The following is an 18,684-nucleotide window of genomic DNA, read 5'->3' as shown; positions in this document are numbered from 1 at the left end:
CGACGGGACTCACTCCACACCACGCCGGTCAGACCGGGCGGTCTGGTCCGAGGCCCGGAGAGAGGGGGGCGGCGCGAGGATTCATTCTACCGTAGAGTTGGGGTGGCCAGACCCCTTTTACCTGCGGGGTGCACGGTTTCCTGCAACCAGGGTAGTAACCCAGAGCAGGCCGACGCAGGCTAAGGAAAGAGGCTGCGTGCGGGTCCCGACTCGCCGGCCCCGTTACCGACGAGATGCAGAGGCGCCCGGCGGCACGGATCCCCTCGGGTCCGCCCCGCCCCGCCCAATGCTCTCTCTTGGGTCTTTAAGGGGCGGGGTCTGCTCGAACGTGTCTTCTGCGTCATCATCGTGCGCCGCTGGCCGCGGTCCCCACGTGGGTTCAGTAGAGACACTCGGGCCGGGGATCATGGCGGGAGCCGAGGCTGGGGACGCGGCCGGAGCCCAGGCCCCGCAGCCGCAGAAGCGCTACTATCGGCAGCGTGCTCACTCCAACCCCATGGCGGACCACACGCTGCGCTAGTGAGTGTGCGGGGCAGGGGCAGGGGCAGGAGCGGGGCGGGGCGGAGCACTCGGAATGGCCCGAAGCAGCCGCGGAGAGCGGTTGTGCGGGGCGGGCTCCGGATAGACCCGGAGGATGGGCTGGGTGACGTAAGCTTTGGGGGGTGGATCGGGTAGATTTGGCGGTGGGCGGGGTGCGGGTTGGAGGGGGCGTGGCCTTCTGGCCGAGTCTGGGTTCAGGTGCAAGTCTGGCCGGGGAAATTGTTACTGAGACTGGAGTGATGGCGGCAGAATGCCTTTTACATCTTAAGGTTTCCTTTGTCGGATTTAATAAAAAGACAAACACCCAATCCGGCCTGCATCTCACTCCACCCTCTTCACCCAGAGCACGTAAGCAAAGTAAGATCCCCGCGCTTCCAGGAAGCCAGTCTCTGGGAGAAGGGGAACTTGTGCCCAGCCAGAGTCATCAACCCCTAGATAGGGAGATGGGCGGGCCTCGTGATGGGCCTATGATTCACAGGGTGGTTTCCACTGTATCTCCTAGAAGCCACAGGACCCACTGTTACAGAATTGTTTAGAAACCCATCTACTTCCCGCCCTTACCCATCCACCCACGCACATGTAGTGACCCTGCTGCAATAGTATGGCCAGCCTTCTCACGTTTCTCACGTCTTCTCTCCACTAGCCCTGTGAAGCCAGAGGAGATGGATTGGTCTGAGCTATATCCAGAATTCTTCGCTCCACTGACTCAAAATCAGAGCCACGATGACCCAAAGGATAAGAAAGAAAAGAGAGCTCAAGCCCAAGTGGAATTTGCAGACATAGGCTGTGGCTATGGTGGCCTGTTAGGTAACACTCTGTCTGGCCCTTTCTCTGGGCAAGGAAAGGCAATGCCTAGATTCTGCCACCTCAGCAGATTTGGTGGGGGCCATAGTTGGCCTTTCCCCTTCGGACCAGACACTAGTGCTGTGACATCAGTGTGGAAAGTCTCCACCTTCCCTCTACTCTGGGTCTGTGGCCTTTGCCCTGGAGAAGGGAGGGGGCTGCCTCAAATGCATCTTAAAACGTGGGTTGTCCTGTCTGGCCTTGCCCCTGGCCCCAGTCACTACGTGAGCCATTTCACCTGCCAAGTGCCGGGTCAGTGAGCTGGTCAGCACAAGCGTCAGAGTTTAGCCACTGTGGCCAGTGATCCTGAACTGTCTTTCTCAGGGATTCCATCACTCCCCCCTCCCTCACCAGAACTCATTCCTTCTGCTCCACTCTCCTGTTTTTTAGTTCCCCTAGTAGTATTTGTATTGCCCCAATACATGCTAAGCCACTTCTCTATTTTTTTTTTTAATATATTTTTATTGATTTTCCACAGAGAGGAAGGGAGAGGGACAGAGAGCCAGAAACATCGATGAGAGAGAAACACCGACCAGCTGCCTCCTGCACACCCCCCACCGGGGACGTGCCTGCAACCAATGCACATGCCCTTGACCGGAAGCGAACCCGGGACCTCTCAGTCCACAGACCGACGCTCCATCCACCGAGCCAAACCGGTCTTGGCCACTTCTCTATTTTTTTAAAAATATATATTTTTATTGATTTCAGAGAGGAAGGGAGAGATAGAAACATCAATGATAAGAGAATCATTGATTGGCTGCCTCCTGCACGCCCCCTACTGGGGATCGAGCCCACAACCCGGGTATGTGCCCTTGACTGGAATCGAACCCGGGACCCTTCAGTCCCCAGGCCGACGCTCTATCCACTGGGCCAACCAGCTAGGGCGCCACTTGTCTATTTTTAGATCTTCCCACAGAGATAATGACATGACAAAGTGGAAGAGCATGGTACTTGGTGGCAGAAAACTTTGGTTCCAGTTCCAGTTCTGTCTCTTCTTAGCTGTATGACCTTGGACATTTCTTATCCTCAGTTTCCTCATATTCACAATTTACCACAGAGTTCTAAGAGGGTTAAATGAGAGAATGTGTAAAAATACTAAAGCACTTGCAAATATACATGTATTCCCAGGCCCTCCAACTTCCAGTCCTGGTGACAATTTTAATATCTCCCCAGCCCTCTACTCCAGTATAAAACCATCCATATAGACCTCTCTGTCCACATTTGCCATTCCGGATATTGATAGTTGCAGACTGAGGTTTCCTTTCCTGTATTGACTCCTTTGAAGTTGCTGTAGGATGAGGTTGATGATTCCATTCCTATTCCTGTGTCCAGTGGAACTGTCACCGCTGTTCCCAGACACACTGATTCTGGGTCTGGAGATCCGGGTAAAGGTCTCAGACTATGTACAGGATCGGATTCGAGCCCTACGAGCAGCTCCTGGAGGTGGCTTCCAGAACATCGCCTGTCTCCGTAGCAACGCCATGAAACACCTTCCTAACTTCTTCTACAAGGGCCAGGTGGGGAGGGGCCCTGGTGGGTTAGGCTGGTAGATAGGTGGGACATGGAGGCCAGGCTCTCACAACCCAGTTTGTGCATGTCTGTCTCACAGCTGACAAAGATGTTCTTCCTCTTCCCTGACCCACATTTCAAGCGGACGAAGCACAAGTGGCGAATCATCAGTCCCACACTACTGGCAGAATATGCCTACGTGCTGAGAGTTGGGGTGAGTTGGGAGTGGGAGGAAGGGCGGGGTGAGTGTCCTATTCAGGGACCTTCTACTAAGAATTCAATGGGGCCCTAGCTGGTTTGGCTCAGTGGATAGAGTGTCAGCCTGAGGACTGAAGGGTCCTGGGTTCGATTCTGGTCCAGGGCACATGCTCGGGTTGTGGACTTGATCCCCAGTAGGGGGCATGCAAGAGGCAGCCAATCTGATTCTCTCTCATCATTGATGTTTCTATCTCTCCCTCTCCCTTCACCTCTGAAATCAATAAATTTTTTTTTTTAAAAAAAGAATTCAGTGAGAATACAGCCCTTCATCTTGCTGCTCAATTGCATACAGCCCCCCTGATTTTGCCTGTGCAGGGGCTGGTATATACTATAACTGATGTGCTGGAGCTACATGAATGGATGTGTACCCATTTTGAAGGGCACCCCCTATTTGAGCGTGTGCCTCTGGAAGAGCTGGTAAGTTGGGTGCCTGAGGGAAATTGTGAAGATACAGACCCATTCCAGACTGGTTATAGTCTTTGAACCCAGCTTAGTGCCAGGAGGATGGGATGGGAGTCTCAGGGCCAGGGGTGGTCAAGGACTTATTGAACCCTTCTCCCAGAGTGAAGACCCTATTGTGGGACATTTGGGCACCTCAACTGAGGAGGGAAAGAAAGTTCTACGCAATGGAGGAAAGAATTTCCCTGCCATCTTCCGAAGAATACAGGATCCCACCCTCCAGGTGGTGACCCCCAATCCTACCCCTCCTGGTCACTGACTGCTTACCTTGCTTCATCTGGACTCCATCTTCCAGGAACTAGAAAGAAGATCAACCCCCTGGACCTTCCCAGCTGAGACTGCTGGGGCTTTGAGGCAACAATCTCTCAAAGAAGTTTTCACTACTACCCTTGCCTCTTACCTTCCTGCCCCCATTGCCAACAGAAAGTAGAAGAAGCTGACTGGGAAGGTCAGAAGACCTTGAACCAGAGGGATATTTGGGAGGGTTGGGGTCTTGTTCCTCCTTAGCACTTCCTTCTCCCTCTGGGATCTCTCCTCAGCTGGAGTGAGGAATACAATTCTCCAGTGTCCATCTAAACAGCTAAGTTCAAATCACCTGTCCACTTGTGTGTACTTTGTAGTCCGGGAGTTAACAGATATGTGGGCACATGCCCATGCTGCTGTTTCTCAGGGCATGTGAGAGTGTGTATCATGTGTCTCCTCCCAGCCTCTCCCTGCCTAAGACTTGATCTGGGGAATTTATGCTCCCTTTATTGTGACTGTTTCTGAAGAGTCCCAGGGAGGGTGTGGGGTTGGAGACTCTCTCTTTTTTCATATTGACCTTCCATTCCAGAACTTGTGGGCTGACTGGCTGACATAAAAGGACCGCTATCCCCAAGGAACAAAGATGAAGGCTCCATAACCCATTTTACCCCATTAACTCACCTGCCATCTGCCCAGTGTCCAGTACAGGGGATGGTGGAGATGTGGTGGTACAAGAAAATTCTGCCCATACAGAGAAGGAGCAGCCTGATGAGCCAAGAATATGAGGACAGCTATGGCTGTGCCTCTTCCCTGCTTGCTTCCTTTCCAGGAAGAGCTGGAGGGTGGGGAATTCCTGAGAATGGGCTAAGGGGCCTGGCTCTGTGGGGAAGTGGTGGCAATATCAGGGACTGACTATGTCTTGGTCATCAAAGTTTAACTAAATAGCCTTTCCCAGGAAGAGATCTTCAGGTTACGGGACTAGGGCACCAGCCCAGGAGGAGAAACTGAGGCAGACCTCCCCTCCCAAGAGGGTCATTGCAACATGACCCAAGGGAGCTGCATGGGCAGCCTCAGCCCCTCCTACTGTTCCTAGGCACTAATCCCTGCACGGACCACTGGGAAGAGGATTGGCTGAGTGGCTGGGAGAGGGGGCGTCGCCACCACCTTCCCCAAGGGTTAAATAGGGGCGCAGGCAAGATGCTCGGGAAGTGCTGTATTTTCCCGAACCAGAACATGACCCAGACCCTCAAGCTCGCCTCCAGGGTGTTGCATCGTGTCCGCTGTGTTTCTGAGCTGGGTGCCTCACTGGGCTCCAGAGGCTCTGGCTCAGCGCCTCGGAGCTTGGCAGACATCCCAGGCCCCTCCACGCCGGGTTTTCTTGCCGAACTTTTCTGCAAGGGAGGGCTGTCGCGCCTACACGAGCTGCAGGTAGATTGGGACTCTGTTCCTGGGACTCAGTGCTGGGGAAACAGACTAGTGCAGACCGTAGGAGGGAAGGCCAGTGAGAACGGATGCCCATGAATTCTAGAAAGACAAGTTGGGGTTTGGGGCTTTGGCTCGGAGTCCATCCCGACACCTAGCATTCAAAAAGCGCCTTCTCGCAGAGCGGAAGTCTGGAAGTCGGTAGGTCCAGGACAGGTGGGCAGGAGGCAGAAACGCACAGGATCTTACCCGGGCATTCAGCGTGTTGGGCTCCTATGCTTTGGGCTCTCGTCCTGAAATGGAGAGTCCACGTGTGAACCTTTAGGGATTTTTCCACCTTGGCTTGGCCAAGGTGACCAAAGAGCGGCCCTGAATGTCTAAGCAAAGTTCTTCCGCTTTGCCCGTCACACTCAAACTTTCTAGGGATGGGAAGTGGGGGAAGAGGAGGAGGGTTTTTTAGCATTGGGTCCATGTGCCAGCTGGGAGCTCCCCCTTCCAAAGCCTAGCCACTCGGCGTGGGCACGGGCCAAGCTGGGAGTCCCCTTGCCCATGTCTCCGGTGTCGCCGCGCCGTTCTCCCAGGTGCAGGGCGCTGCACGCTTCGGTCCCGTGTGGTTGGCCAGCTTCGGGAAGGTGCGCACGGTGTACGTGGCGGCCCCTACGCTCATCGAGCAGCTGCTGCGACAGGAGGGGCCCAGGCCCGAGCGCTGCAGCTTCTCACCGTGGGCTGAGCACCGGCGCCAGCGCCAGCGGGCTTGCGGACTGCTCACTGCGTGAGTCCCCTCTGGCCCAAAGCCCTGAAGCGCTACTGCTCCCCTCTCCTGTGGAGGGTCTGGAGACAGTCTGGGGTGTGGAGTGTGGAGGAGGGGCGGCCGGTTCCCCCAGACTCTGCCAAATAGGGGTTTTCACCACAGTCTGTTTCTCGAGCTCAGGTAGAGCCCGGCCCTCGTCCCACACCCCCCTCCTCTTGGTCCTTATCTTTCTGAGAGCAGAATCCTGGGTACCGGCAAAAGGGGCTAGGGTACCAGGATCCAGATGTAGTATGAGATTCTGTGACTCAGGTTACCCAGGAATCCAGGCCCCTCCGGGGCAGGAAATGAGTAAGGAGGAAAGGGGATGAAAAGCAGACGCAATCCCGCTCCCAGCCACCCGAGCGGAACACGCTCCTCAACCGCAGGCAGCAGCGCTGAACGGCCTCCACGTCTGCCCTGATGCGCCCCCTCTCCGCACCCCTACAGGGAAGGCGAAGAATGGCAGAGGCTCCGCAGCCTCCTGGCCCCGCTCCTCCTCCGGCCTCAAGCAGCTGCCCGCTACGCCAGGACCCTGGACGACGTGGTCCTTGACCTTGTGCGGCGACTGCGGCGCCAACGGGGACGTGGTACTGGGTCGCCCGCCCTGGTTCGTGACGTAGCCGGAGAGTTTTACAAGTTTGGACTGGAAGGTGAGTACCAAGACAGTTGTGGCCAGCTTAGGAGGCACCCCCCGAAGGGTGAGGGGCGGAGGTGGGGGTCGCCCCGTGTCCTGACAGCGCCCCCTCCCGGCCAGGCATAGCAGCTGTGCTGCTGGGTTCGCGCCTGGGCTGCCTGGAGACAGAAGTGCCTCCAGACACCGAGACCTTCATCCGTGCAGTGGGATCTGTGTTTGTGTCCACACTGTTGACCATGGCGATGCCCAGCTGGCTGCACCGCCTCGTGCCGGGACCCTGGGGCCGCCTCTGCCAAGACTGGGACCAGATGTTTGCATTTGGTGAGGCACAGACAGGAAGTGGGGGTGGGAGGACAGAAAGCCGTCCAGGGGCAGTGAGGCATCCCTGCGCCTTCTCCCCGCGCAGCCCAGAAGCACGTGGAGCGGCGAGAGGCCGAGGTAGCCGAGAGGAGCCAGGGAAGGCCTGAGGAGGACATGGAATGTGGGGCGCACCTGACCTACTTCCTGTTCCAGGAAGAGCTGCCTGCCCCGTCCATCCTGGGGAATGTGACGGAGCTGCTACTGGCCGGAGTGGACACGGTAGCGTTCTCCCTCCACGTTGTGGGCCCCACTTTGGGAGCTTAGCCTCCCCAGTCTCAGTCCGGCTGCAGAGGATTCGCTATGGCCCTCTAGAACAGCTTGGGTTAGCGCTTCCTGGGCTCCAGACAGCGTCATATTCTGCTCCCTATACTGGTTTCCGCTCTCACTGCCTCCAATGCTCTCACCTGTCCCCTCAGGTGTCCAACACGCTCTCCTGGGCTTTATATGAACTCTCTCGGCACCCGGAAGTCCAGACGGCTCTCCACTCCGAGATCACAGCTGCCTTGGGCAGGGGGTCCAATGCCCACTCCTCAGCCACTGTTCTGTCCCAGCTGCCCCTGCTGAAGGCTGTCCTCAAGGAAGTGCTAAGGTGAGGGGGAGGGAGAGAGGGAGCTGGAGAAAATGCTGGGGAAGGGCTGGGAAAGGAGATAGTAGCCGGGAGCAGGGAGAAAGCGGAGGAAAATGGTACTCTACTCCTGGCCAAGAATGGGTTTGGAAGTTGCTGGCATGGGAGGGAGGCTAACGGCCCCAGCCTCACCTTCTTGTCTCTCCTTGTGCTCTGCCACCCAGACTGTACCCCGTAGTACCTGGCAATTCCCGTGTTCCAGATAAAGACATTCGTGTAGGTGATTATATCATCCCCAGAAATGTGAGTAGAGCCTATGGGTCCATTTTGCTAAGCCATCCCTCGCTATCCTGGCCCTGATCCCATTCTCAACTCTCCATAAGCCCTTCAAACCCTCCCCTTGGCCTGAATGCTTCTCTCTGGGACATAATGGGGCAGTGGAGAAATCATTTCGAAAGCAGCCACAGAAAATTTCCCCATCACCTACCAGAGCCTGCCTTCATCCCAGTCCATATAGCCTTTTCTCCATGTCCCTCCTTGCATTCCTGGGCCCGAATCGACAAGTTTGTGTTCCTCCCTCACCAGACGCTGGTCACTCTGTGTCATTATGCCACTTCAAGGGACCCTGCCCAGTTCCCAGAGCCAAATACTTTTCGCCCAGCGCGCTGGCTGGGGGAAGGTCCAGCCCCCCACCCATTTGCCTGTCTTCCCTTTGGCTTCGGCAAGCGCAGCTGCATGGGGAGACGCCTGGCAGAGCTTGAGCTGCAAATGGCTTTGGCCCAGGTGAGTGATCTAGACCTTCTCCAGACGAGAGAGACCCTAACCCTCTCAAGCTGTGAGCTCTTCTCCTGACAAGCATAAGAAAACATTTAAGACTTACTGTTTTAAATGCGTCAATCTCATTATAGTCCTGGAAAGTGAGTGAGGGTATGTGGACTATCTATTTCCCTACCATAGTCCCTTATCCTGATTAACCAAGAAGTTCACTACCAACCTTGACCATTCTAACACAAATAATGCCCATGACCAAAACAGCCCACCATTGTAGACTCCTCCCATAATGATAGCTTTCTTCCTCACTTTTCAGATCTTGACTCACTTTGAGGTACAGCCTGAGCCAGGCGCTGCCCCAATCAGACCCATGACCCGGACTGTCCTGGTACCTGAGAGGAGCATCAACCTACAGTTTGTGGACAGATAGTCCTGTGGAAGGAGGCTGTTATCACCTTTTCTCTCATCATAGGGGTTTATTAGGCACAAGACCAAGAGATGTGTATTTCCCCTGAGACCTGTCTGTCTCATCACACTAGTCAGAATGATCATAGCAAAGGGTTTGAGGCAGTCCTGGCCAAGGTGTGAAGTATGCATTTGGCCTGACCCAGCAGGCCCGGAGAAAACCATAGCCCCTCTGCCTGCTCAGCCCTTTTCCTGATCATATCATACGCATCCTTCAAGGGCCAACTCAGACTTTTAACTAATAATGCTGGGTGACCTGAGGAAGAATTCCACCACCGCCCTTTGGGGGCTCCACAGTGTTCACTGATGCTGCTGACTAAGCTCTTTGCATGACATGAGCTAAGTAATTGTGCATCTGGTCTGCACCTGGTCTTCGTTGCATGTGAGCTCTTTGAGAGGAAGGATGAGGCCTTATTCAGTTTTTATACCCCTGCCAGGGCCTGTCCCTGGGTGACACACAAATTCTCAGACTGAATCTGGACCACGTGGCAGAAGGGGGGAGCAGCTTACCAGGCTCTGCCTACCCCGTTCCTTCCTCACCTTGCCTCTAGAAAGGCGAGTCTGCCCTTGCCTGGTTTATGATTTTTTAAAAACTATCATTGCCTCTCTGGTCACTATTAAGTTGGCTTGACTTAGTTCCCAGACAGAGACATCTCTGCACCTATCCCTGTATATGCCTTCCTTTTACATATTGATATTTTTAAATATTCATAGTTTTTAAATAAATAATAAAAAAGAATGTTCCCTCCTTGACTTTTGACTTATTTCTCTCCCACTCTCACTTCCTATAAGACCTGGAGGCAAGACCCTCACCCAAATCCCTGACCTTGTTTTCTCAGGCCCTGGGACTGACCCCATAGCATGGGAGGTCCAGACACCTGGAAGAGGGGTTTGCAGCACAAACCCAGACACGTTTCTGTCTGGAGTGGGAACAGCCAAGTCTGGCTCCCTGGAAGAGAGTACGAGGGTGGTGGTGAAAAGTAACCACAAGGGCTAGCTGTAAAAAAGGGTCGGGAGCTAGGGATTTGCAGAGATGACCAGAGGTCATTGACTCTTTGGTAGAAATGTTTATGGAACCTGAACTGAAGGACATCCTAGAATGGCCACTCTAACCTCTCTGGAAAAACTGCTCCAAGGTCTTTTGCTTTGGAGAAAGACAGGAATACAGTCAGAGAAATGAAGTCAGACAGGATGGAAGCTCAGTGTGGGGGTGGCCAGAAGCCCTGGGGCACCAAGGCAGAAAGGGGCTGGGAGAGGGAGCCTGTTTCCCTGGGTCAGCACTCTCTGGCCCCCCAGAAGTTGGGCACAGTCCTCCCCTTGTGATGTACACAGATTAACTCATCTCCCATATAAATAAATCACTCAGCACACTCCCCACAGCTCCCTCTGAGGGTAGCCCAGATTACCCTCCCCATGTCAGGACTTGTCCCCTTCCTCCTGCTCCCTCCACACCCCATTCCAATTAGCTAGATGGAGATGGAGATTTCACTTCGCACTTCCTCCTCCTCCCCACCACCTCAGCCCCCTGCCCTAGACATGGCTCCCTGACCACAGAAACTTCAGTAGCCACCAAGCCTTCTGGGGAGTATCTATCTATATAAAATCTACAGAGGGGCAGGTTGTACCCAAGGCTCTGTGCAGAGACCAAGGCTTATGTACCTTGACTGTCCCTTCTCTCAACTCCTGTACTACACTCGATCCCCATCCCCATTTCCCTATCACTGAACTCAACCCAAACTTAAGTGACCTGATTTTTAGCAGACTTGAGCTTTGAAAGAATAAAGCCCCAATTCCTCTCAGACCTTTCCCCCTGAACTTAGTGATGCAGGCTCTGAAACCCACGCTCCCCATTGGGCAAGTTGGACTACTCACTTGAGGAGGGCAACAGCTTCTATGACCCCTTTTCTGGATAAGACTCTCTTTAAGTTAGAAAAGGGAAGGATAGGGGACAGTACTGATTGCTGGTCCCAACCCAATACCAGGACATCTAATGGTACCGAAAGGAAGAGGATTATACTGTCTCACTTGGCCTGGTTTTAGGACCCAGAGTCCAAATGGAGACAGTGTGTTTGTGTGCCTATGATCTTGGTTTTAAATTTCCATGTGGGCCATCACGGGGGCAGCCCGGGCTTGGCACAGGAAACCCCAACTGTGTGATACCTACCTGAACCCTATCTGCCATGATAGGCACTAGTTAGTCACTCTGATTTGCTGTCTCCCATCTGATAGCTGGTCCCCACCAGCTATCCGGTGACTAGCAAATCAGTAAAGTCTGGCTCTTCTGTCTGCCCAAGTAGGGAATGTGGAGGGTTACTTCTCTGGAGAAACAATTTCCCACTGGAAAATGGGGGGTGGGAGGCTGGGAGAGCGGGATATGGCTCAGCCTCAGTTCCCTCTCCACGTTGATTCCTGGAGGTGATACACTTCCCACGCATCCAGGTGACTTTGGTATCTATACCTCCAGGCAAGGCTGGGTGCTAGCACCATGGACAGCAGCGAAGACCCCTTTTAGAGACCCATAGGAGACAGCCAATCCCCGGCAAGGATATGTGACCTTTAGCAGATAAGCATTTTCCCCAAAACATCCCCAGGGAGCATACAGAGCAGACCTTCTCTGAGAGAAGGACTAATAATAGGAAAGGCCTCTGGATCTGACTTTAGCAAAGTGTGAAGTAATTAATTTAATTGCTGATGAGTAGTTCACTTAAAAGATACCATCCTTCATATAATACACAGCTCCAAGAACTCAGGAGAAAGGGCTGAGGCTTCAGGCTGATCCACATTTTAACCAGTCCTTCCCAAATTTTCTCTATAGACAACTGCCCTCTACACTGCTGTCTCCAAGCACAATACTTCCAGTTAGTACCACTAGCTGAGACACACCAGGATCAGACCTATAAGCTGGAGACTCATATCATGGAAGGATTCTGTCCATCTCACTCCAAATAAGTCCAAATTCACTTCACACCACTTCTCCGGGTGAGCACAGTACCTGAGAAGGACGAAGAACCCAAATGATCCCCAGAGCAAGAAGGAGAGCTCCGGTCTTTCTCTGCCCCCATGTTTAGGGCGTTGGAGGAGCTCTAGTTCTTACAAATAACCACCATCCTTCACATGTGCAATGTCTAGTTTCCCTCATATTTACATATCTATGACACTCTACACACATTTCCAAGGCTCTGTGCAACTCCAGATAAAAAACACATTTTGAAAGTTGTTAATCAGCTACTATTTGAAATAAATGGACCATCATCTACAGTATAAATCTTTTTATGCCATAATTGATTTTCTTTGCAATGGCATTCAACCTGTCCCTTCTTCTTTTTTTAAATATATTTTTATTTATTTCAGAGAGGGAGAGGAAGAGAGAGATAGAAACATCAATGATTAGAGAGAATCATTGATCAGCTGCCTTCTGAAAGCCCCACACTGGGGATCGAGTCAGCAACCTGGGCACATGCCCTGACCGGGAATCGAACCGTGACCTCCTGGTTCATAGGTCGATGTTCAACCACTGAGCCATGCCGGATGGGCGCAACCTGCCCCTTCTTTATCCTCATTCCAACCCTATGAGGTAGACAGGAAAACCACAGTGGAGAGATTTTTTTTTGTAAATCACAAACTTGGACGTGGTAGGTCCACCCTTTAGATACCTCGAGCATTGCCATCTAGCAGCCAACATGAATTATTCACCAGCAAGTGGGAGTTACACCTCCAACTCAGAACCCACTGCTGCATTTGGGATTTGTAACCTCTGCAGAGAAACCTCCCCACACCTCCCGACCCTCCAGAGAAGCCCCAGATGAGAAAGGAGTCTCCATGTGCATATAAATGATTCTTTATGCCCTCCCCCCATGCAATGGGGGGCAGAGCAGGGGAAGTCCCCCCGCCCTCATGCAGGGAACGGGAGGTCAATGTATACTAGTCTTATTGCCAGCTGCCCTGTGGCCATGGGGTGGGGAATGGGGGGGGGGGGTCTACAGCCCCTTTCTTCTGGCATTGGTTCCCCCTCACCAAGTCACCATGGTAGAGCTGAGGGGCTGGAGGCCCTAGGAGCTGAGGTAAGGACGGTTCTCTGGGGAAGAAAAGCTGTTCTCCCCACTTGCCCACTGGCTGCCCCAGGATGAGTGTGGGGAATTGTCAGTGGGGGCTGGAATGTCATCCAAGTGTCTCTACCCAGTGGGCAGAAGCCAGACAATGTCTCCAGCTTGAGGCTGCCCACAGAGATCCTCAGTGGTGGGAGCAGTGTGCCCCAAACATCTGGTCCAGGCGGTACCTCCAGCAGCCATGACAGCTCATCTCTGGCCGATGCACTGACTCAAGATCCCAGCTCCTGGAGTTCAGTTCAGACTGTGGTGACCCTCATGACAACCTCTCGGCCGGAATGGGAACTGGAACGCGCATCTGGTGGCCGAAGCTGTCCAAGGAGGTGCAGGATTGTGTAACCACAGCGCTGAGGCAAGAGCGTCCGCATGCGCTGGGCAGCCGGGGGGCGGCTGGTGGCCCCAGAGGGAGGGCTCGTCCGTGAGGTCCTGGGGCCCGGCTTCCCTGCCGTCCCTCCCCCTGCATCTCCTCCTATGTCCTTGGTCTTGTCATAGTTCAGTACCTTCCACTGCTGGTTCACTGCCTGCCAGCGTTTGAAGATGCGGTAGACAGAGGAGCCTTCGTGGACAATGAGTCCTAAGCAAGAGGGATAAGATATCCAGGGTCAACTGCTGCCCAGACCCAGGCCAGAGGTGCTTAAGCCAGCATTTTCCAGAGTGAGGAGATAGGGTTGCAAAAGACCTGGAGAAGCTGGGAAGGGAGGGGCACCAAGATAGCCCTGAAGGCTCTCAATGGTAGAAAATGTGGCCATAAAGCTGAAGGAATGGGGAGGGAAAGTTAAGTGTATGAGTTAGAGGAAGTTGCTCCTCAGGGTAAAGGGAAAGAGGTGCCCTCACCTATGCAGACGACATCCATGAAGCCATACATGCCGTAGCAGATCTGAAATAGCAGATCCTGTCGTTGCCACTTGGCTGAAGGGCTGAGTGAGGACCAGATGAGCCAGGAGATGCTGGCGACGAGGAAGAGAGAGCCCAGAACTATGGCCGCAATCTGGACCTTCTCAATGACTGTCAGCGAGATGGCTTGCCACTGTGTGGGAGAAAGGGTTCCAAAAAGTCACAGAAAGAGATGGAGGGCCAGGTGATGGTTAGCCCTGAAAAGCAGGATGCTCCGGGAGCCTTCCTGAAACCCTTCCGGCAGGATTAACATCTGTCTCCTCTGTGCCCCGATCAAACCTAGACTGTGGCCTTGATCAAGTTGTTTGAAACCATGTGTCGGTCTTAGTTTAGAAAGGCAGGATCAGGCAAGTGCTCTGAAGCCAGACCATCTAGGTTTGAATTCCAAATTCTAACGCCATCACTTCCTGGCTGAGTAACCTTGGGCAAGTTTTCAAATCTCTTTGTGCATCAATCTTTAGGATGAGGATAATAATGGTATATAACTAATAGAATTATTATGATGATTAAAAGTTAATACACACCAAGAGCCTGACACAAAGAAAACACTACATATTTGCTATCATCATTGATATTATTATCATTTTCTTTTTTGTTGTCCCAGTGCCTAGAACAGTGCCTGGAATAAAGGTGGCACTGAATAACGTCTTTGTAAATAAATGAAGAAAGGGAGGATTTACAGAAAGACAGGAAATTGTGGGGAGGGGAAAATAAATGGATGAAATAGGCTCCCGGGAGGGTTCCTGACTCTGAATGCTGCAAGGCCCTTACTCCAATCCGAGAGTCCTCTCCTTGCACCTCACCTGCAGTGGGTTCTTGGTGCTGATCGCCAGGACCTGATACTTGAAGTAGCAGAGCTCACAGCTCCAGGAGCCCCTCTCGCTAATCCAGCGGATGAGGCAGGGCTGGTGCGTGCAGCGCACGGAGCCGTCACAGCGGCAGGGGCTCAGGAGCTCCCCCTGGAGGAAGAGTGACGAGAGTCCCTGTCAGCTATCACCACCGGGACCCGCTTCTCTCCGCTCTGGGAGAGGAAAACCTCCTGTCCAGGTCAGTCACTCTCCCACCTTAGAAAAGCTCAGGCCTTTCACCCCAAACAGGGCAAGAGGCTAAGGCTGCAGGACAAAGAAAGAAGTTAGAGCTCAAGGTAAACTTCCCTGACCAAACAGATGAGGATGAAAAGGGATTGGAGCGGAGGTGGGGAAGTGGGTCTTCTCTTTTCCTAGAATTTGGAGAGGGTGGTCTTTAAGGAGTTCCAACTGGAAGGCTACCCCTTAGGATCTGAAGGGTTAGGGTTAGAGCTTCAGAGCCCTGCCTTCCTCCCCTGCTCCATCACTGTAAAGTATTTCACAGGTGTGGCGCAGACTGGGATGGGTTACGTCCTCTGTTTACAAGCAACAAAAGGGAGAAGAAATTCTGGGGGGTGGGAGTAGAAGGTGTTCCCTTTTAATCCAGGAATAATGTCTCACCGCATAGAGACATCCCCAGCACTATCCCGAGACAACTTTGTCCATAACGTTTAAACAAAGACTGCTCTTTGGAATGAGATGGAAAGTTGTAGCACGGGAAGTGAAGAAAAGTGCCCCACGGAGAGAAATACTGAACGAGGCAAGGGCGCCGCTGGGCCCCTCCCTTCAAGGTGGAAACCAGCACTCTCCTCGGCCCACCTCCTCAGCCTACAAAGACCCCAGGGGGAGAGGGTGGGGGAGAAAGGCAGTCCCCGCTCATGGGGGAGGGATTCTGAGCCTGGCCAGGAGAAAGACCCACCCCTTCCTGGGGACCCCTGATGCCCCTCCACCTCAAACAGACGCTCTGGGCGTCTCCAGCCAGCCCCCCGACCTCACCCTATTCCCACCCCGGTTCCGGGTCCCGCCCAGCCGCCCAGGCCCCGCCCCCCGTTCGCGGTCTCCCTGGGCGCCCCAGGTGGGCGCCCCCACCCCGCCCGGCCCCGCCCAGCGAGTGCCCGGGCCTGACCTGCTCGGGGCCCTGGAAGCAGATCCGGCACTGGGGGGTCCGCAGTCCGCTGTCCAGGCTGCTACTGAGCGACAGGGCGTCCAGCGCGCCCGGGGGCGGCGGCGGCGCAGGCGGCGGCGGGGGTCCGGCCCGCGGCTCCTTGTCGCCGGCCAGGCCCCGCGCGCGCGGCCCGGACCCGTAGTACTCCTCCTCGTCGCCGTCCCCGCCGTCCCGGGCCGCGCAGCCGGCGAAGGGCGCCCAGCCGCAGCCGCCCCCCCCGCCCCCCCGGGGCTGCGGCTCGGCGCGGGGCCGCCCCCCGCCCGTCAGCACCAGCAGCTTCAGCTCGTTCAGGAACATGCGGAGCCGCGACTTGAGCATCGTCCGGGCGCCGGGGGGCGGGGGGCGGCGCGCGGGGGGCTCCGGGCGGCGGGGGAAGGGAGAGGGCAAGGCCGGAGAGGGGGCGCGCGCCGGGGAGCCCAGCCCCGCCGGGGTCCCTCGGGGCCTGGGAGCGCCGTTCACGGCCGCCACCGCCGGGGCTTCGGGGCTGGCGGCGCCGGGAGGGCGGGCGGCCCGGGGGCGGCGGGGCGGGCGGCCATGGCCCGGGCGGTGGGCGGGGAGGGGGCTCAGGGTGCCGCGCCCCGCGGGTCTGGGTCCGGAGCGGGCCGGGCCCCCGGGATTACGCGCCCGGATCCTCCTGCGGCGGAGCCGCCCCCCATCGCCGTGTTCCCGGCCCCAGTCCCGCTTCGGCTCCCGGCTCCGTCTCGGCTCGGCCCGTGCGCTCGGCGGTGGCAAATGGCGGCTCCTTCCGGCGGCGGCGGCGACGGAGACCCCCCCACCCCCGGAGCGGCGGGCGGGAGGGGCGGGCGGGGCGGGAGCCGGGGAGCCGGTGAGGGATGGAGGGAGGGGCGGGGAGGGGGAGAGGAGTAGTGGCCGCGGCTGCGCATCCCCGCCCTGCCCGGCGAGAGCAGGTGTCCCTAGAGGCGGGGGGGGGGGGGGGGGGGGGGGGGGAGTGTGTGCAGCTCAGGGGAGGATGGAAGGAGGGGAGTGTCCGGGAAAGGAGAGTGTGCACACTGGTAGGAGAATAGGTGTGTGAACGGGTGAGGGTGGAAGGGGAGTGGGTGCTCAAAGACGCAGGTGCACCAGAGAGGGAGAGGCTTGTGCAAAATGGGAGTGTGCAGAGAAGAGGCTATGCAAGGGGTCTACGGTCTGAGGGAGGTAAGTGAGCAAGAGAGAGACTCAAGCAATAAACACTTTTACACAATGGACTGAAAAGTGTGCATGAGATGGGACTGTGAAAGAGGTGAGGGTGTAACGGATGGAATCGGGTTGCATGAGAAACGAAATGTGTGATTGTAATGTGTGAGGTAGGTGAGTGAGCAAGGGAGTGCTAAAGGGATGAGAGTGTCTTTTCTGGCTTTCTCCTTCCCTTACCACCACACACACACACACACACACACACACACACACACACACACACAGCTCTTTGCTTATATGGGGGCCTTGACCCTGAGAACCAGTTCTACCCCCTTACTAGGTCTGCTTTACACTTACAACCTCCCTCTCCTCCCTTTTACAACGCCGAGGGAAAAGGGATTCCAGAGGAGCCCATTGGGTCAAACACATTGCAAAAAAATTAATTAGTAAGAGAGTAATTAACGGAAGGGAGGGTATGGAACCAGGGACAGACTGCCAAACTAAGGCTCCTCGATAGAAACTGACTGAGCAGAGTAATGCTCTTATGAAACATTCAAATGCATTGGATGGATGGATGGATGAATGAATCAGAAAAGGGCTGGAACCCAAGCCAACATAGAGGATGACTTCTTTTTTAAATTTAATTTACGGGGTGATATTGGTTCACAAAACCATTCAGGTTTTAAGTGTACAACTCAACAAAATATCATCTGCACACCGCATCATGTGTCCATTGCCCAAAGCAAAGTCTCTTTCAGTCTCCATTTATGCCTACTTTGCCCACCTCCACCTATTCCCACCCCCCTTTCCCTCTGGCTATCACCACACTGTTGTCTGTGTGTGTGTGTGTGTGTGTGTGTGTGTGACTTCTAAAGACAGTGAGCTGTGGTGGGCTTATGTGGAAGGCGAGGCTGAGATGGACTCCGCTAGGGTAGAAAGTTTGACACACTCACATTCAGTTAGCATTTCTGAAGGCTTACAAACCAACCAATTCTAACAAGATAGCCAATGAAACCTTCACCTCACAAGCCCCATAGCCAGTTCAGACCTTGAGGTTTTTCTTTTTCTTTTTTTTCTTTTTAAAATATATTTCTTGATTGATTTCAGAGAGGAAGGGAGAGGAAGGGAGGGAGGGAGGGAGAGAGAGAGAGAGAGAGAAACATCAATGATGAGAGAGAATCATTGATCGGCCGCCTCCAGCACATCCCCTACTGGGGATCGAGCCCACAACCCAGGCATGTGCCCTTGGCCGGAATCGAACCTGGGACCCTTCAGTCCGCAGGCCAACGCTCTATCCACTGAGCCAAACCAGCTAGGGCTGAGGTTTTTCTTTTAAAAAAAAATTATTTATTGATGAGAGAGAGACATCAATTTGTTGTTCCACTTATTTATGCATTCATTGGTTGATTCTTATATGTTCCCTGACTGGGGATCCAACCCACAACCTTGGTGTATCAGGAAATGCTCTAACCCAGTGGTTGGCAAACTCATTAGTCAACAGAGCCAAATATCAACAGTACAACAATTGAAATTTCTTTTGAGAGCTAAATTTTTTAAACTTAAGCTTCTTCTAACGCCACTTCTTCAAAATAGACTCGCCCAGGCCGTGGTATTTTGTAGAAGAGCCACACTCAAGGGGCCAAAAAGCTGCATGTGGCTCGTGAGCCGCAGTTTGCCGACC

At 54.4% G+C, this 18,684-nt stretch overlaps 3 protein-coding genes across 6 annotated transcripts; 2 read left to right on the top strand and 1 right to left on the bottom strand.

The window, feature by feature from the left end:
• Positions 1-21: 21 nt before the first annotated feature.
• On the top strand, positions 22-3,868 carry METTL1 (methyltransferase 1, tRNA methylguanosine; the record flags this gene model as incomplete). Of its 2 annotated transcripts, XM_079775172.1 has the most annotated exons (6): positions 24-519; positions 1,184-1,347; positions 2,716-2,900; positions 2,993-3,106; positions 3,466-3,567; positions 3,713-3,868. In XM_079775172.1, the coding sequence occupies exons 1-6, from the start codon at positions 287-289 to the stop codon at positions 3,866-3,868; spliced, it is 954 nt and encodes a 317-aa protein (XP_079631298.1). In that variant the 5' UTR covers positions 24-286. The 2 variants fall into 2 exon arrangements, with proteins under 2 accessions (XP_079631299.1, XP_079631298.1); XM_079775173.1 differs by lacking the exon at positions 3,466-3,567 and having other exon boundaries at positions 22-519.
• A 1,181-nt stretch (positions 3,869-5,049) lies between these two features.
• CYP27B1 (cytochrome P450 family 27 subfamily B member 1) lies at positions 5,050-10,639 on the top strand (the record flags this gene model as incomplete). 2 transcript variants are annotated; one of them, XM_079775165.1, is made up of 9 exons in its annotated part: positions 5,050-5,280; positions 5,856-6,046; positions 6,512-6,714; positions 6,903-7,019; positions 7,105-7,277; positions 7,475-7,647; positions 7,848-7,926; positions 8,209-8,406; positions 8,711-10,639. In XM_079775165.1, 9 exons carry the CDS (start codon positions 5,050-5,052, stop codon positions 8,822-8,824), a joined length of 1,479 nt encoding a protein of 492 aa, XP_079631291.1. In that variant the 3' UTR covers positions 8,825-10,639. The 2 variants fall into 2 exon arrangements, with proteins under 2 accessions (XP_079631291.1, XP_079631290.1); XM_079775164.1 differs by having other exon boundaries at positions 6,819-7,019; positions 8,711-10,637.
• Positions 10,640-11,545: 906 nt separating this feature from the next.
• MARCHF9 (membrane associated ring-CH-type finger 9) lies at positions 11,546-16,675 on the bottom strand. 2 transcript variants are annotated; one of them, XM_079774494.1, is made up of 5 exons: positions 15,831-16,675; positions 14,663-14,818; positions 13,800-13,992; positions 13,466-13,539; positions 11,546-13,276 (listed from the first exon to the last, which is right to left on the bottom strand). In XM_079774494.1, the coding sequence occupies exons 1-5, from the start codon at positions 16,185-16,187 to the stop codon at positions 13,205-13,207; spliced, it is 852 nt and encodes a 283-aa protein (XP_079630620.1). In that variant the 5' UTR covers positions 16,188-16,675; the 3' UTR covers positions 11,546-13,204. The 2 variants fall into 2 exon arrangements, with proteins under 2 accessions (XP_079630620.1, XP_079630619.1); XM_079774493.1 differs by having other exon boundaries at positions 11,554-13,539; positions 15,831-16,667.
• Positions 16,676-18,684: the final 2,009 nt, after the last annotated feature.

The sequence above is a fragment of the Cnephaeus nilssonii genome, assembly GCF_951640355.1.
Source record: "Cnephaeus nilssonii genome assembly, chromosome: 6".
Lineage (NCBI taxonomy): Eukaryota > Metazoa > Chordata > Mammalia > Chiroptera > Vespertilionidae > Cnephaeus > Cnephaeus nilssonii.
Note: the sequence above shows the minus strand (reverse complement) of the source record. Positions and strands in the feature narration are given on the sequence as shown.

What these genes read in the sequence shown, in the direction of transcription:
- MARCHF9 (XM_079774493.1), bottom strand. Translation starts at nt 16,187, where the DNA reads ATGCTCAAGTCGCGGCTCCGCATGTTCCTGAACGAGCTGAAGCTGCTG. An exon ending in GCTTCCAGGGCCCCGAGCAG is followed by an intron (nt 14,819 to 15,830) that starts GTCAGGCCCGGG and finishes CTCTTCCTCCAG; the next exon opens with GGGGAGCTCCTGAGCCCCTG. An exon ending in GCACCAAGAACCCACTGCAG is followed by an intron (nt 13,993 to 14,662) that starts GTGAGGTGCAAG and finishes TCTCCCACACAG; the next exon opens with TGGCAAGCCATCTCGCTGAC.